Source organism: Nothobranchius furzeri, chromosome 9 (genome assembly GCF_043380555.1).
Source record: "Nothobranchius furzeri strain GRZ-AD chromosome 9, NfurGRZ-RIMD1, whole genome shotgun sequence".
NCBI classification, from domain to species: domain Eukaryota; kingdom Metazoa; phylum Chordata; class Actinopteri; order Cyprinodontiformes; family Nothobranchiidae; genus Nothobranchius; species Nothobranchius furzeri.
Window position 1 is genome coordinate 67,433,735 of NC_091749.1, and position 17,050 is coordinate 67,450,784.

At 45.8% G+C, this 17,050-nt stretch overlaps 1 protein-coding gene across 3 annotated transcripts in view; it reads right to left on the reverse strand.

The window, feature by feature from the left end:
• The window catches only part of tln2a (talin 2a), a 123,921-nt gene that overhangs the window by 1,926 nt on the left and 104,945 nt on the right, over positions 1-17,050 (reverse strand). For 2 of the 3 annotated variants that reach the window (XM_054731947.2, XM_070555111.1), the window contains exons 37-57: positions 16,471-16,632; positions 16,251-16,391; positions 15,961-16,142; positions 15,348-15,480; positions 15,007-15,108; positions 14,568-14,738; positions 14,330-14,476; positions 11,337-11,438; positions 9,103-9,222; positions 8,821-8,967; positions 8,477-8,643; positions 8,094-8,277; positions 7,885-8,010; positions 6,667-6,783; positions 6,402-6,587; positions 6,223-6,330; positions 6,030-6,135; positions 5,415-5,539; positions 3,782-3,970; positions 3,535-3,717; positions 1,028-1,153 (exon numbers count right to left, since the gene is read on the reverse strand). In XM_054731947.2, the coding sequence (XP_054587922.1) occupies positions 1,028-1,153; positions 3,535-3,717; positions 3,782-3,970; positions 5,415-5,539; positions 6,030-6,135; positions 6,223-6,330; positions 6,402-6,587; positions 6,667-6,783; positions 7,885-8,010; positions 8,094-8,277; positions 8,477-8,643; positions 8,821-8,967; positions 9,103-9,222; positions 11,337-11,438; positions 14,330-14,476; positions 14,568-14,738; positions 15,007-15,108; positions 15,348-15,480; positions 15,961-16,142; positions 16,251-16,391; positions 16,471-16,632 (3,024 nt within the window). The other variant, XM_070555112.1, reaches the window with a different exon arrangement.

Genomic DNA, 17,050 nt, shown 5'->3' on the forward strand with positions numbered 1-17,050 from the left:
GAAATATACAATTAGTTCCTTGTCATTGATTTGTTTACTTATTCAATGCCATTTATACTTGAACATTTGGATTTGATTACATAGTGTAGTAGTTATTTTAGTAATTTGTTTAAAGTGGATATTTATTTTAAATACATATTTTTTAAGGTTGACTTGTACAGTGCTCAAGTCAAGTGTGGACTGGAGTTTTAGATTTTCATTTTGATAATGAAGAAAACAAGTATATAAAAAAACAAGTGGTGTTTCTTTGATTTGTTTACATAATGTTTATTTTTTGAATGTTTGGATTTGTATCATTTAAACCTGCACTGACTACGGTAACACGTTCCAGAAAAATAAGCTATTTGTTCCTTTACTTGTGAAAAGTTGCACTTTTGCTAAGGCTTTGTGTTATTTTAGGTTTAATAAACACTGTTAAACCTTTTCAGAACTATTTCAGTTTGTGTAGAACAGGACTATCAATGCTTTCTGAACATATGCAACACCGTTTAAAAAATACCGCGATAATACCGAAAACCGTGATAATTTTGGTCACAATAACCGTGAGGTTAAATATTCATACCGTGACAACCCTAGTCTCTGCTCAAACTCAAAAATTAGAAACCCGAGAAGTCAACAAGGCAAACGTTCCCAGATTTATCCAGCTGGTGTTTTTATAGCAGGGAGATAAAGAGTTTAAAGCAAAATCACACAAAAAGTTAAAACATCTCAGTCATAAAATCTAAAAATGTCATTTAAAGATTTTTGTCCTTTTTTGGTTAATTTGAAAACAAACATTATTTTTATCAGAATATTGTGTTAAAAGAACTTAAGATGTCAAAGCCGGGTTTGAATCTCTAATGTCTGTCGTATTTATTTACAGCCACTGCACTTTTTAATAATAAAACCCTGGAGTGCGTTCCAGGACATCTTTGCAAGGCTGCTGGGAAAATTCAATTAAATCCCAAATTCTTGCTGAAATTCCATTTCAGACGTTTGCATCATGACCATCGTTGTTTCAGACTCGGAGTCGTTGTGAGGTCCTTACCCGAGCGATTCCACCCACAAACTTCGTCTCGACGACCACGTTGTCTTCGTCTGCCTTGTTGAAAGCTGCCTTCTGAGCCGCCCGCACCAAATTATCTGATGCTTTCTTCACTGCGTTCCCGGCCATCTGCAGAGCAAAAGCAAAAGAAACTGAGAATTAAAAAGTGTTCAACTCATTCACTGCCATTTGCATTTTTTTTACTGTGTGGGCGTCGGACGAGCCCCCACCCCGTGAGAACAAACATCTCAGCTCTAAAGCCCATCTTCATCCGCATACGTCACACGTCACATGATCAGGAAGCAGAACATCCATGTGTTAGGAGATCGTTTTGGGCCGCTGCTGTAAAAAAATTGAGGGGCGAACCGGAAAAGCTTCTGCCGATCACAATTCGACAACGGATTATGAAAGAACGGATAACGCTCGAAACGCGCGGATTCTTCCTGATGTAAGAGGTCAGTCTCCGCTTTGTTTTGGTTGTTTTGGCGTCGACATCATCCTAGCGCGCAACGTTCTGTCACTCTTAAGAAAACAGTAAAAAAAAGGTGAGAAACGCTGGCAACGAAGGACTTTAGCGATCAGGAAACGGCTAGCGGTGAATGAGTTAAAGGTGCAGTATCCCAGAAAATCCCAGAAGAGTCGAATGTTTCAGTCATTTAGGAAGGAAGCTTCTCCTGAAACATATTCCATATCCAGCTGGCTGCTGGGTTGTCAGTTGTTCTCCTTTCCAAATAAAGGAAGGAGCGACGTAACGACGGTTCACCATCAGTGAGTGTGGGGGTGCCGTGTCTCCTGTGAGCCAACGCTGCAGCGCCGACAACAGTAATTTGACAACGGCCGGCAAAAGGTCCCAGAGTTGTTTAAAGTGACTGCAGTAACCAGATTTTACCACAGGATGTCATTTTACTTAATTTCTACATAGTGCACCTTTAAAGGCTACTTTGCAATTTTACAATTTTAATCTGTGCTGCTTTATAAACTTTTCCAAATATCAGTTTGTATTTGGGTTTAACCCCTGCTCACGGCAGGTAGGCCAGCGGTGTCCAAACTGAGCTAAACAGTAAACTTTTACGATTTTAATACGTGAAAACACTGAACAATGCATCAGACACACAATATTTTATTAAAACAAAAAAATTAATAAATGAAAGATGTGTGAATCTGATCGGCTGTAATAAGGTGAGGAGCTGGGATATCTGGGAGGAGGTCAAAGTAGAGTGGCTGCTCCTCCTGTGTCGACAGGAGAGAGCGACTGCTAATTTCCCTGACATCACAACTGGAGTTATTATTATTATTATTATTTTAAGTAGATCATTACTGAAACCAAAGATTGACAGAAAATGAATGGACTGGCTTTTATTCGTGTTTTTAGAAGCAGTAGAGACCCACGTGGCAGCGCAAAAGGATGCAAGAGGTGAGTTATCCATAGTATGACATCATGTGGTTACTACAGCTCATTTTTTAAATCTAAAGCATCGCTGTCTCACTCCTGTTCTGCGAGTTTCACGGCTGTTGCCAGTTACGGATCAGCACCAGAAAATTCTACATGACAAGCAAAGACGAGTCATGCACCGTAAGTTCATAAATAGATAAGAACATCGTCATATCTGGTGTTAGCACTCAGGTGTTTTACAGTAGGAAGCACTTACTACACTTATTACTGTAGTATTTCTCCAGTACTGGAGAAAATGTGGCCGCGCTCAGGAAACATTTGGTGGTTTAACCCCCAATCCATCCCCTTAAAGCTGAGTGTCAAGCAGGGAAGCACTGCATCCCTCTTTTCAAGACTTTGGTACAACCCGACCAGGAATCGAACCCCGATCTCCCAGTCCCAGGGCTGGTACCACTAGGCCACTGGGCTGGTTAGCTTGCTGTTTTAGTTCTGAACGACTCATTAAAGGAAGTAAAACACCACGTTTGACTCATTATTCACTTCACACACACATTGTACTGTAACATTTAGTTGTTGGTAGAGTAGACTAATTACTTTTAATTAACAGTTAGCATTGTTAGCTCAACGCTAGCCTGCTTTACCTGATATTAGAGTAAAACAAAAAGATGCTGTTGCTACTTAGTGGTACAAGAAATAACTTCTGGGTCGCTCCTGTACATCCTGCGTCGCTGGAGACAAGGCAACCTCACAAACTCAGAGTGTAAGCATCGACCACATCCTGCTTTTGTTTTTTTTGAAAGGAGGAAAAACTGACACCCCCAGCCGACTCGTTTCCATACAACCTTCCTTCCAACGTGATTGAGACATTTTTGTGTTTTTCACAGTTAAATTCTTACAAATTGCACCTTTGATAAAAGAGAAAAACAATATGGACACTCTTGGACAGATGAACTGTCTCCCTACACTGTGATCCTCTACAGAAAACCAGAGACATCGATTTTAGTGTCTTTAGCATAGCCAACAAAAGTATAGGACTGAGACTCGTACATCGGTAGTGTCAAAATATTCTAGATTTCTGCTGACCAACAGCGGTACTAGCTCTTGTTGCTTGTCCTACCTGCAGCCTCCTCATGGCCTCGGAGTCCTGGTCCGCCTTCACCTTACAGGCCACCAGCAGCTGGGCGGTGGAGGCTGCCACCTGCTTGGCTGAAGAGATGAGCTTCTCTTCACTGGCGTGGCCTTGAACCGAGGCGTTGGCTGCCTCACAGAGGCTGCTGGTCGCTGCTGCCACCATACGCGCCTGCACGAGCGACCAGCGTTAGTTACAGACCTGGACAACGCAAACCGGTGAGTGCAGCACTTACAGCAGAGATGAGCCCCTGAGACCACTGTCCGTCGTCTACGGCATTAGCAGGGATGGAGCCGACTTTCCCCTGAGCCACCAGCTCTCTCTGAGCAGCCGAAGCAGATTTGACCAAAGCGCTGGTGGCTGCGGCGATGGACTTGGCAGCCTCCAGGATCTGATCTTCAAAGTTCAGCGTCTCGTCTGCAAGCTGGAGGGGGGGAGGGGGGGAGAGAGGATCAGTCAGGAGAAACTACCATCAAAACTAAAATGTTTGTTTAAAAGTTTACTTCATTTTATTTCATGGAAATGTGGATTTCTTGTGACTAATAAGAGGAAATTTTTACTCAAATTTCCCACAAAAACAAAAACGACACAAAAAATAAAAAAAGGCTCCACAACCCGATAGAACATTTTTATGAAAGCTGCTGCTGATAAGGAGCTCTATAGTTGATTTCTGCATGTTAGACATCTAAACAACACACACACACACACACACACACACACACACACACACACACACACACACACACACACACACACACACACACACACACACACACACACACACACACTCACACACACACACACACACACACACACACATCTGTAGACAGAGCGGGACACTGTAGGAATATGTTTGATATATAGTTGGGACTGAATAACAACCTAATATATCAAACATATCAGACAGAGCCCTGCAGAGAGAAAAGGCCTCCGGTGGGGGGGGGGGGGGGGGGGGGGGGGGGCAGGGAGGACGGATGGGGATGGGGGTGGGTGGGTGGGAGCTAGACGCCATATTACAGCTCAGGACACGTTGACTAGCACATGAATAGATGGGGGGGGGGGGGGGGGGGGGGGGTTATGCTGGACAGGAATGAGAAAGCCAGACATAAACCGTTGTGGATGTGACTATTTCATGGTGTTAAAGTGAAGAAGCAGGAAAACGTCTAAAGTTGGTCCACGAGGACCAGGACGGGACACCCTAGTTGAAGGAGAAGCAGCAGGTACAATTATGCGTTTTTGGGTTTTTACAAACAATGAGATGGCAAAAAATCTGTCTAGTAAAAACTGATTTCTGGGAATATTTGTATATTTTTAATATCTAAAATATTTTTGTTAGAAATAAACTTTCAAACATCAGAAAAATTTGGCCTGACGCAGTAGTAAACATTAGAAGTGACTCTAAAACACACTGCTAATGCAACAAAAGCGATTCAGAATGAAATCTTCCTAAATCCTATTTTATGAACACAAAGAAATCAGATCGTTCCGTATTCATTAGTGATCGGCCCGTCTGAAACTCAAAAATCTGATTTGTTTTTGGGTCCATAAACACACCACTGTAACCACCCTTTCCCCTGGTCCTTAAATGCACCATTTGCTGCTAATAATAGAATATTGTTAAAGTGGAAACGTTTACTTTCAGAATCATAATTTGAAGGTAAATCTTACATGTACACACATGGGTTCTTTTAGATGAATCGGAATCAGAAACTGGTATTGGCCCCAAAAATCAGAATCGGTGTAGCTCTAGTACTTTAAACGAACGTTGTAATAAACCGTTTTAAGCAGCTGACTTGAGGAGTAAAACCTTTTAGCTGACTTCAGCGAGCTTTTAGGAGAATCAGCTGCTTTCTTCTACAGCCACCCACCTTCGGTTTGGCTCGGGGTTTGAGCTGCTCCAGCTTCTTAGCTGCTGCTTCAATGGACGCCGCCGCCCCGAGCAGCTCCGTCTCTGCAATCACCGTTGGATCCTCGGGGTCCACCCACTCTGAGCCTGAAGCACACGCACGCACGCACGCACACACACACGTATATAAGTACATGCTTAGGACTTGAAGACAGAGTTGCAGAGAGAACATGCAAAAAGACAAACAGCAACGACACACTTCTGCACGTTTCATGCACAGCTGATGGGAGGCTGAAAACAGAGCAATGGATGTGAGACAAGATGTAAACGATAAAGCAAGATGAATGAAGCCAACTCTGCCAAAAAAAAAAGCTTGAGGGTGAATTTATTTGATTAGATTAAATTTCAAAAATCGTGAGACGAACAGCTCAAAACCGATGAATCAAGTCACGCTCAAACAACAACGCTAACTTACCTCCATCTGTGGCGAGAAAAAGAGGACAGGAACATTACTGATGAGTTAAAAACATCCGTTTGGTGTGTGTGTGTGTGTGTGTGTGTGTGTGTGTGTGTGTGTGTGTGTGTGTGTGTGTGTGTGTGTGTGTGTGTGTGTGTGTGTGTGTGTGTGTGTCTTTACCTTTCATGGCCTCGGCAGTCTGAATGAGCTCTGTGACGGCACCGGCTACACGTTTGGAGCAGGCTGCCAGCTGCTGCTTCTGCTCCGTAGTGGATTTCTGCAGAACCTGAACACACACGCACACACACGCACACACACACACACTCACTAGCTGAACACCAGACTCCATAGTGTGGTTTTGTGTTTAACCCACCAGCAGCACTTGTTCCAGCAGATCGATGTATCCAGATGTGCACTCGGCTCCATACATCAGCGCTCTGTTCTTCACCTCCTCGCTGACCTCTGGGTGGAACGCCGCTTGCTAAAACACGAACAGACTCAGACTCGGGTGCTCGGGTGTAACAACACGCGGCGTACGAATTATTTCGACACCTTGCAGGTGGTGAGCATGTCCGAAACGGCTTTCCGGCTCAGGTTGGCACTTTGGATGATGTCTTCTTGCCGGCCCGAGTTTCCTGCAGCTACTGCTTTAGCGGTTGCCATGGTGATGCCCTTGGTCATGCGTATGAACTCCTCAGGTGTGGTGGTCTTGTGTGGAGCATCCCTGGATTGGAACAGCTGACAGGTAGTGCAGATATTAAATTCAGCAACAGAATCCACGGCTTTTACCCGAACGGTCATGGTCGCTCATCCTCACCGCCAGTTCCTGTTTAATACACTCGATCGTGGCCTCCAGAGCTCTGGTGCCGCGTGTGGCCTCGTCCTCCACCGCCTTGACTGTCTTCAGCAGGGATGTCACGTTGGTCACCATCACCTGGCAGACAGATGAAGCGGCGACAGCAAATGAGTCAGAATTACCGAGGCAAGCAGACAGGGTTGTGTTTTTATGGCTCACCCAGTAAAATTATATATTCTGTGATAATATGGATAAAAATCACACAGGCCCTCGGAGACGATCCCTGTCCTAAAACATGTTTAAATATTGTCTACGATATGCTTAAAAGAGTTTAGCTGTTTGTGAGGGAAACAAACCGAAAGCATCTGGCAGGTTGTTTGTTTACCTTTGACAGATATTGTTGGGGTTTCACGCAAAAGAGTTAGATCAGCGTTTCCTTGTTTTTTACATTTTTTAGCTTTCTGAGCCACAAATTACAGACCAAACAAAATGTTAGCAAGGTAAAGAGAAACCTTTCCTGTGTTTTAAAAATATATCTTTAAAATTTTTCGCGTTTTTAGCTTTTTCAGCGAAAAATTTCCCATTGAAATGAATGGGATTGGTCAATTTTCAGCAAATTCCTATCACTTTTTTGACCTCAAACTCTATTGGGTTCCTTTTAACTTAGAGACTTCATTCAAAGTTTAACAAACTCACAAGACTTTCCTGTTTAACATGTTAAAGAGGCTTTTTGATAACTTTTACGGTTTTTCTAAAATCGCAGGTAGAAGTTGAGGTACGACTTGAAATTTTCAGCAACAACCAGGATCTCGGCAGTTTAATCCAGCTGTCAAACATCTGATGCTGTAATACTTCATACTGACTGATGGGGGCGCACACACAGCATTAATGAAGGAAATCACAGCTCATCTCATCTTTAAAATGAGCTTGTCAGGTGATTTTCTCCTCACTCTGGAACATAAAACGGCTTTAGTTTTCACCGTCTCCATCTCCAGACGCCCGGCGCCGTTACCCATTTCTTCACAGCTCAGAGTGATAATGAGCAGCCGTTGGTGATTTATGAGCTGTGGCTCTGATGCCGCTGAAGCACAGCAGTCAGGTGTTTCATCTCTAAATAACGCCGTTTCTGTTCTCAACACTAAAACTGTTACCGAGGTTTTACAGCGTCAGGAGCGGCTCTGGCTGAGGGAGAGGAGGAAGTCTGCTGAATGTGGAAGGGTTTAAAGACAGGTCCCTCACCTTGGCGGCGCTCTTTAGCTGGTACATAGATGGGTCATCTGCAGCTTTGCCAGCAGCACACTTGGTGGCGCTGATGAGCTCAGCCAGCGCCTTGGCCACATCTTTAACAGCATTAATCAGAACCACCTGCACACCAGCAGAGACGCCGACGTGTAACCAAACAGACTGGAAGCAGAGATGAAACGCGGAAATGGACTAAAGCGTCTGACCTGCGTTTCAGGGTCGTCGGAGCCAATGCCGGCGGCGCCCATCTTCACCACATCGGTGAGCTGAGTGATGGTTTTGGCCGAAGACTGAGCAGCATGAGCCAACCTCTCGTGACCGGAGGCGGCGCCGGACACCAGCATCTTTGTGTCCTCCACGAGGGCTTTGGCCGTCTTCAGAATGTTTTCCCTGAGAAAAAAAAGAAGATTAAAGATAAATCTCGGCACTTATGATGCACAGATGTCCTTTTCTGGGCATTAACAGTACGACTCAAGGCATTCTGGGTAAACTGTGGCCTTTGGTGGCAGAGACTTCCTCTCTGTTCAGTAGCTAATCTGTCAGGGATGAAAGGTCAGGGCGGGTCAGATTTTAGATTCCAGTCTCTGACCTGTGGTCGGCAAAGGACTCGTCATTCTCTGCGTTGAGCGTTCCTGCAGAGGCAAACATGATGGTGGTGTCCAGGTCGGCGATGATGCCTGACACGGCGCTGGCGGCGGTGATGCAGGCTTGGGCTCCCTTATTGCTCGTCTGGAGGGCTGAAAGCACCAAGGACACCTGAGGATGCAAACACACAGCATGCCGAACACGTTTAAATATAAATACAGTTACAAAAATAACCTGATGCTTCGTCTCACACCGACGTAGGTGAGAAAAACTGACAAGTCACTTTTGTGGCGATTTTCAAAGGAGGAATAACGCGATATGGCAGGATTCAGTTTGAACAGAGGATACCTTCTCCGTGACCGTACGAGCACACTCGATGAGCTCTCTCTTGCTGAAGCCGTCAGACGGGCAGATCTGCAGAGCTCCGGCCTTTTGGACCAGGAAGATGCAGCCGTGGCCGAGGTCCTGCACCCGATTCTTGATCTGGAATCCAATCTGCAAAAACACGGAAACAGGAGTTTACCAAAAGTGATGGTGAAAGTTTTAAAATGTTCTAAATGGTTCCTGCGGATCTGCTGTCCACCCAGCTGGATGGGCGGAGAGGAGCCGGTCCACGAGTGTCCACCTCACCTCCTCCGGCTCGGCTGTGTGAGCAGCCAGCCGCCCCTGAACCGCCAGCTGGCCGTACTCCACGGTCACCTGAGAGGCCAGGGCTCCCAGCTCATCCGGACCCGTCACTGATTTGGTCATCTGACGGATAAACACACGGTTTAAACAAAACCACATTGTGTGTGTGTGTGTGTCTGTCATTTTCAAGCAGCAAAAATACATTTTCCCTCATTTTACTTGCATAAATTCACAGTTACAGGCTGATCTTACAAGTGGGAATGTTAACTTCTGGAATCAAAATATTTAATTCAATCAAATTGAACTCAAAATAAAGAAATGTAGTTTTTCACAGCCACCCACACTGGAGGCACACAACGGCAGTGGAATGTCGCTGCTTCTAATAAAATCTATTATAATCTAGAAGATTAATCCAGACCAGCTTGCTGCGCTACGCCACGCCACTAAAGAAAGGATCAGGTTCTATATTTGCCATGAGCCACTTCTGGGATGTGTCAATTTCCGCAATTAACATGAGGATAGACAGGAAACCACACACGGTTTCATTGTAAAATGTCTGGTAATTTTCAAAATAAAAGACTATTGCAGAGATGCAATATTTTATCTATGCAGATTACGTCAATATCTGTGACCTAATGGCTTATTTACTCCCAGCATTTGTGTTTTTCATGGCTTTAATCATGGCAGTGGAGAGGCATAGCATTATATGTGACATCAAACAGCGATATGAAATGTGATTTCCTTCTTCTTTTGGCTTTATCGGGGATGGCATAAACAAACTGTGACCTTTTAAAATTTTGAGGAATTTTATGATCTTGCAATTCCAGCAAGGAGGATGGCTCCACAGCCGAGACTCACCCGCTGTGGATTGACGTACGACAAAGCACGCGAGGAAACCATTCCACTGCCATTCCGCTCCGCAGATTTTTAAAAATGTATTAATTTTTTTAAAAGGCCCAGACATCCCTCTCTCCAGCTACTTGGGCCAGCAGCCCCGGGGAAATCCCAAGGTGTTCCCTGGTCAGCTGAGAGACATAGTCTCTCCAACATGTCCTGGGTCTTCCCGTGGGTCTCCTCCCAGTTGGACATGCCCAGAAAACCTCACCAGTGAGGCGTCCAGGAGGCACCCTACCTAGATGCCAGAGCCACCTCAACTGGCTCCTCTTGATGTGGAGGAGCAGCGGCTGTACTCCGAGTCCCTCCTGGATGACCGAGCTTCTCACCCTAGACAACCTGCAGAGAAAACTTATTTTGGCCGCTTGTATCCACGATCTCGTTCTGTCGGTCACTACCCAAAGCTCATGACCATAGGTGAGGGTAGGAACGTAGCGAGAGCTTCTCCTTCTGGCTCAGCTCTCTCTTCCCCACGACAGACCGGTAATGATAAAGATAAATGATCCGCACTTGTATAGCGCCTCTCAGAGTAAGGACTCCAAAGCGCTTTACACTACAGTGTATCATTCATCCATTCACACACACATTCATACACTGATGGTGATGAGCTACGATGTAGCCACAGCTGCCCTGGGGCGCACTGACAGAGGCGAGGCTGCCGAGCACAGGCGCCACCGGTCCCTCCGACCACCACCAGCAGGCAAGGTGGATTAAGTGTCTTGCCCAAGGACACAACAGCAGAATTCTCTGTCCGGAGCCGGGATCGAACCTGCAACCTTCCGATTACTGGACAACCCGCTCAACCTGCTGAGCTACTGCTGCCCCAACAGCGGTACAACGCCCGCATCACTGCAGACACAGCACCAATCCAATCCACATGTGGATCTCACGCTCCAGTTTTCCATCACTCGTGAACAAGACCCCGAGATACTTAAACTCCTCGACTTGGTGCCGGACCTGCTTCCTGACTCGGAACCATGGTCTCAGATTTAGAGGAGCTGCTTCACACTCGGCTGTGAACCGCTCCAGCGAAAGCTGGAGATCCCGTTCTGATGAAGCCAACAGGACCACATCATCTGCAAAAAGCAGAGACCCGATCCTTTGGCCTTTTTGAAACCAAATGGATGGACCTTTATTTAGATTTGGAAAGTTTACAGAGGCAGCAAAGACCCACTTGGCAGCATGAAACGACGCAAATGTTGAGTTTTCCTTAAATGTTAAAAATATTAAGTTGTTTGAGATAAATCAGAGTCGGTGTTGGCAGGTCGGAACTGTGCAGAAATCAGGAACCATATCGGCCCTCCAGAACAGAACCAGTGCATTTTCAGAAAGTATCCCCTTACCATTTCCTGAGCTGTGACAGCAATGGCCTTTGAGTGTTTCACCATGTTGGTCTGGTACTCCACGAAGGAGCCCGCCGGCTCGGGCGGCGTTCCCTCATCCAGCTACAGGAACACAAACACAGTTAAAACGGCGCCACAGCAGGTTACGCATTTAAACTCCAATTCAGCTGCAGCTACATAATAGTGGTGATAAGTAGTGGCGCAGTTTTACATTCATACAAACAGTCGGGGGAAGGGGGGGGGGGGGGGGCACTCAGAAACCAGCAACCAAATTCTGTTTTAATTACAGCTTTTAAACTTTTTAAACACTCAAAACGAGATGATTTGAAGAAGACAACATGGTGGGGAATTCAATGAACGCATTCAATTTTGAGTGTGGGATGTTGGCCCCTCCCACTGAAAGAATTAGCTGTCGATCTGAAGCTCGGAGTTCATGAGAGGAAGCTCTAAATCACTTCTGCTCAAACCACAGGGGAGAGGGACCATTACGCCGATTGATTATAGGAGAGGATTGTGTCCTTTTAATCAGCTGCACAGAGCAACACACACACACACACACACACACACACACACACACACACACACACACACACCTGAATGGTGAAAACGCAGAGCTAAAGAAACAATTTTCAGCACATATCTGACTGAAAAGCCGCCGCTGCCTCTGCTGAAGCCACACGTCGGAGGAGGTTTGTCACCTTAGCGATGCTTCAAGCTCAGGAGGTGAGGAGGATGTAATTAGCTGATGCTATTCTCCATCTGTGCAGGAGATGAAATGGGTTTATCTTTCCTCGCTGTCATACGTGTTGGAATGGAGAGATCGTCCAATCGGGGATAAGGAGGCCATTGATGGTAAAACGCAGGTCGAAAAGGACAAAAAAATAAGAAACTTTAAATTAAAAATAAAAACGTCCCCTTTCCTCGTGAATCTGGCTTTCTACACGACAATTTTACTAATATTACTTTTAGCAGACAGAAAACCGAATTAATTATTTGGTCTCGTCATCAGAATCACATATTACATTTTTTTTTATCCATAATCTGTCAATCCAAAATGAAATGGACCAATCTCGGATGATTCTTAAAGAGTAAATAGAAACTCCTCTGGCCCTACTCATGGATGAACAAAGTCAAATCCTCACGGAAAAAGTCGTTTTCATGGTTCTTAATTCTATAAAACTAAAGAACGACTCTGGAACTCATAAAACAGGCACACTGGGATTAGGAAAAAGGAATAATGTAAGAATTAAGGTAATGAGATGTGGCTGATGGTTAAAAAATTTATTCACAAGGGAGTCTCAAAAATGTCTCAAAATGTTCGCAAGGAATTTGCAAAACTTCCATTTGAACTTTTTTTAAATACGCAGTTCAAGAGTTCTCCTAATCTGGAACCCGCCTCCAAGTTTTCCGGATTGCTTTTCAATCCACTTTCTGCCACTGAGAATTTTGAGACGTAGGGGACGAGTCGTCTCACGCACGAGACACACTTCAGACATGTTGTGACTAATTTGCAACAAGAAAGCTGCACAACTGTCACAGAAAAAAGTTCAACTAATAAATATCTAATAGTTAATAGATCTTTAACACTTTATTATGCCTTCAGTAAGGATGAGAAAAAGGTTAACCTGAACAGTTTCTTGCACAACAGTGAGACAAACATATTTAATCTAGAGTTGCTGTTCTATAGGAGACATGTTATGTTACAATCTGATCTGTGGTCAATAAAAACACGATAATGAAGTTCTTTGCATCAAGTCCCTCTAATGGGCTCGACACACGGGAGGCGACAAACGACCGCGATCAGCGAAATTTGTCGCTGTCACTTTTATTACCTGACACACGGGAGGCGATCCGCGGCAGCGGCCAGCGGCAAAGCCGTCTACGCGTTCTGTTCCATGGCGAAATCGAAACTTCCGTTGTTTTGCTTGGCTGTGTCAGGTTGGAGGTAATTAAGGTTATTTAAGCGGTTCAGAGTTAATAAAGTGGTAGATGTGATGTTTCACAAGGTGCTGCTAGAGTTATGTGAAATCTTACTTCTGATTTTACTATAAAACATAATAATAATCAACTTCTCCTCCATGTTTGCTCGGAGGTGTACGGAGCATCCTGTCCGCTCATTGGTCAGTGAATGAAACCTCCGTTGATTGGTCCTCGTCCGAGCGACAGCGATGAAAAGTTGAAAATGTTTCAACTTTCTGCGATCGCGTCGCTGGGTCGCCTGTGCACGACACGTGCACAAAATTTCACACGCACGTTTTTCGCGTTTCGCTTGGTAGGAGGGAGACCCGCGATTATCGCATTGTCGCGCATGTCTCATTGAAAATGAATGGAGGAGAGGCGATGTCGCCTCCCGTGTGTCGAGCCCATTACTGCGATTTCAGCAGTTTTATTCCCGTTTCAGAGCTCTGTCACTTTAAGAAAACAAGCTGTTGCTGGCCACGCCCCCCCCCCCCCCCCCCCCCCTGACTGGCTACTATGAGGAGAGGAGCTCTATTATCAGGGAGGGGCTTGGAGTATAATCGCTTCTCCTTCAGCTGCAGCAGCCGCTCTAGCTTTGGCATGAAAGGTGGTCCTACTCTATTTTCACTGTTTGTGACATCACAAACGGGGGATTTTTTAAACTGCTTGTGTACAGCACATAATTACTAAAACAAACACTAACAGAAAAGGATAGACAGACATTTTTCACATTTAGAAAGAAGCAGTAGAGTGTCCCACATGAGTTTTCCATAATATGTCCCCTTTAAAGTTTTCAGGCTAAACACTCAGAGCATTTGTAAAAATAACATTTGAGCACATGATTTTGTACTTTCTCACTACATTTTAAATATCCACAACTATAAAGGGGAGCCTTATTGTAAAATGTGACCAAATATTTGTATATTTTGTGTCTGTAACAGCTGCAGCCCGGTTAGAGCCCGGCTCAGGGCCGCAGCAGAAACGGGTCCAATTCAACTCAAGAGTTTACATTTGTTTGGTGCCTCAGAACCAACCTTGGCCATGGCCTCGGCGATGGACTCCACCATTCCTCCCACCATCCCCACCTCACTGGCGGCCTCATTCAGCGTCACCATGATGTCATCAACCGCCTCCTTCATGAGCTGAGCTGCCTCCGCTATGGCATCATGGGTGTGTGACGCCTGAGGGTGAAACAGCACAAGCGGTTACACATCCTCCCTGCAGCGCGGCTTTGAGTGAAGAGTTGAACTCCAGCGGGAACGTCGCGCTTGCCTTTGGGTTTCCTCCGCCCTCCTTGGCAGCGTAGAGCATCTGCAGGGCAGACTCAGCCAGCGTCTTCGTCTGGTCCAGGAAAGTCATCTGCTGCTGGTGGTCTTTGAGCTTGGAGGCGACCCCAACAGACGCCTTGACCAAAGGCTCAAAGTAGCCAGCCAGCTGGGTCACCTGAGGTGGCAGAAGGGTCTGTAAACAGGTTTCATTCATGTTCTGGAACAGCGAAGTGGCCTTCTTTTATTTTAAATTGGCCCAATTTTCTCTAAATGTCAAATTAAAAAGATAAAAGGAAGCAGATGTCCCTTAATGCCAACGGGATTTTTTTTGTTGACAGCAAACAAAAACAAACTGCTCAGAGCTAACTTAGTTTATTTTTCCACTTCACCTTTTTAAAGGAAATCCTTACTTTGTCGCTCCGTGGCGGGCTGGACCCACATACCTTGTGTCCTAGTTGGGAAGCTTCACCTCTGGCTGCCGTGGAAACCGGGTCAATTAGGTGTCCAATTTCCTGCACGCTGGACGTCAGCTGCTCCTGCAGAGCCTGAAGATGGGAAGTGGTGCACTGACATGAGGCAGCTGGAAACAACATAAAAGCTCATGCAGATGCTCCAAGATGCACTAAATAAAAACAAATCCCATTTGGATCCAATAGCTGTTTGCACGCAAGAACAAATTAAATCTGATTTCAAGAAAAGATGCAGAAAAAAACAAGGAAAAAATATCAAAGAGCAACCTGCTGTCATGGCGGGGATCGTGTGAGCGACAGAAAAACCGTCTCACCTCCAGCGAGATGTCGTCCCTGCTGGTTAGGTTCTGGCTCACGACATCCAGAGAGGCCTGCTCAATGTCCCGGATACTCCTGTTGATGTTATCTATGGACGAGTCGCACTCCCGCTGGCCAGGAGCCTTGTCCCTGGAAACCAAACGGGATCAGAATCCAGAAATAAACCAAAGACTTTGGTCTTTTTGGGATTTCTCCTCTCGGAGTGGACATGCACCCTCCCGGCTAAATGAGCTCTGAAGCCTCCGAGCTGTCCGTGGCTGCAGCCTGGTGACCAGAGCAGAATGCTAAACACCAGTTTTCATGCAAAGGGAAGCAGAAGCTCATCGTATCGCTTAATGAGACCACAGAAGTTATGTGGCTGAGTTTTTCAGGATGGAGCTCACAGGCGTTTAAACTCTGGCACCTGAGCGGACGACTGCATCCCATTAAAGGCCCGGGCTCGAGTCCCAGTGGTGAGTGTTGGGTCTGAGATAAGAGCATCAGGACCGAGGGTGAATGCTAATGTGCAGATGTGCCGAGACAGGCGGGGCCTTATCATTCAGTCATTTGGCGCTAAGGACATGTCCCTCATGGGGACGAGGACAAAATGTCCAGCTAGTTGTTACTGACCGGATCGCTGTGATGAGACTCTTGATGGAGTCGGAGACAGTCCGGGAGTGGCCGGCTAGAACGGACCACGTTGGCGGGTCTTTGGGGTTGATGGCCAATGAGCGCGCAGTTTTGAGCAGGTGGGTGGAGCTGTCGAGCATGGATCGTGCTGATTGGAGGATGGGCTCCTGAGCTGCAGAGCCCTAAAGAAACAAAATAAACATTCTCTCATTTTTGCAGCCAGATCTGCCATTTCCTGTCATTTATGTATTCATTTAAACGTGAAGACGTGAATGTTCATCAGGCCGAACCTCGCTGCTGATTTGAGCCGGGACGCTGGCGAACTCGGGGTTAGAAGCAAACGCCGTCAGGTTCTCCACAGCTTCGATGAGCGGTCCTGTGGCGACTCGACACCTGCTTCTGTTGTCCTCTGAGAAATCCCCGTCTAAAGCCTGCAGAGCCACAGAGACGGAATCAGGCTGGATGACTAACACTCACCTGTGGAAGCTGGAGGACGGACAGGAACCCCACCTTGATGGTTTTCACCAGGTTTGCCGTGGTGTTCGCCACCTCCTTGGCCGACTGGACAAAGTGCCTTTTAGCAACCGGGTTAGTGGTTTTGGATGAAGCCAGTCGACAGGCGTTGCAGAGTGCTGAGGTGTGCTTAGCAACGATTGTGGCTGCAGAGAGAACCTACGAGAAACATGAGCCATGACTGACATAAGAAGTTCTGATATGGGATAAATCATGCTCCTACACAGGTTTCTACTTCCTGTTAACCCTTTATAGGGCCAACATCCATATTTAGACACTTCCACTAGCATCATCAATGATGTCGGTGTGCCTTTTCACAGACTCTTAGATTTCACCCAAACAATCATCAGAGATCAAGCTAGTCACGGTTAGCACCCCGGCGCCATTCCACCAATCAGCAGAAAGCTGCCGGGTCTCCTCTCGTGTTTACGGTCAGATCTCTAAAACTAACAATGCTAAGTTCCTGAAACTCTCACATCACAAGGTTGGCTAGTTGTGCTAAATAAGAATACATGTGTTGTCATTGTTAAGCTCAATAAAGTTGGTGAAATCTTAGCATGAAAATCAAATCTGCCAT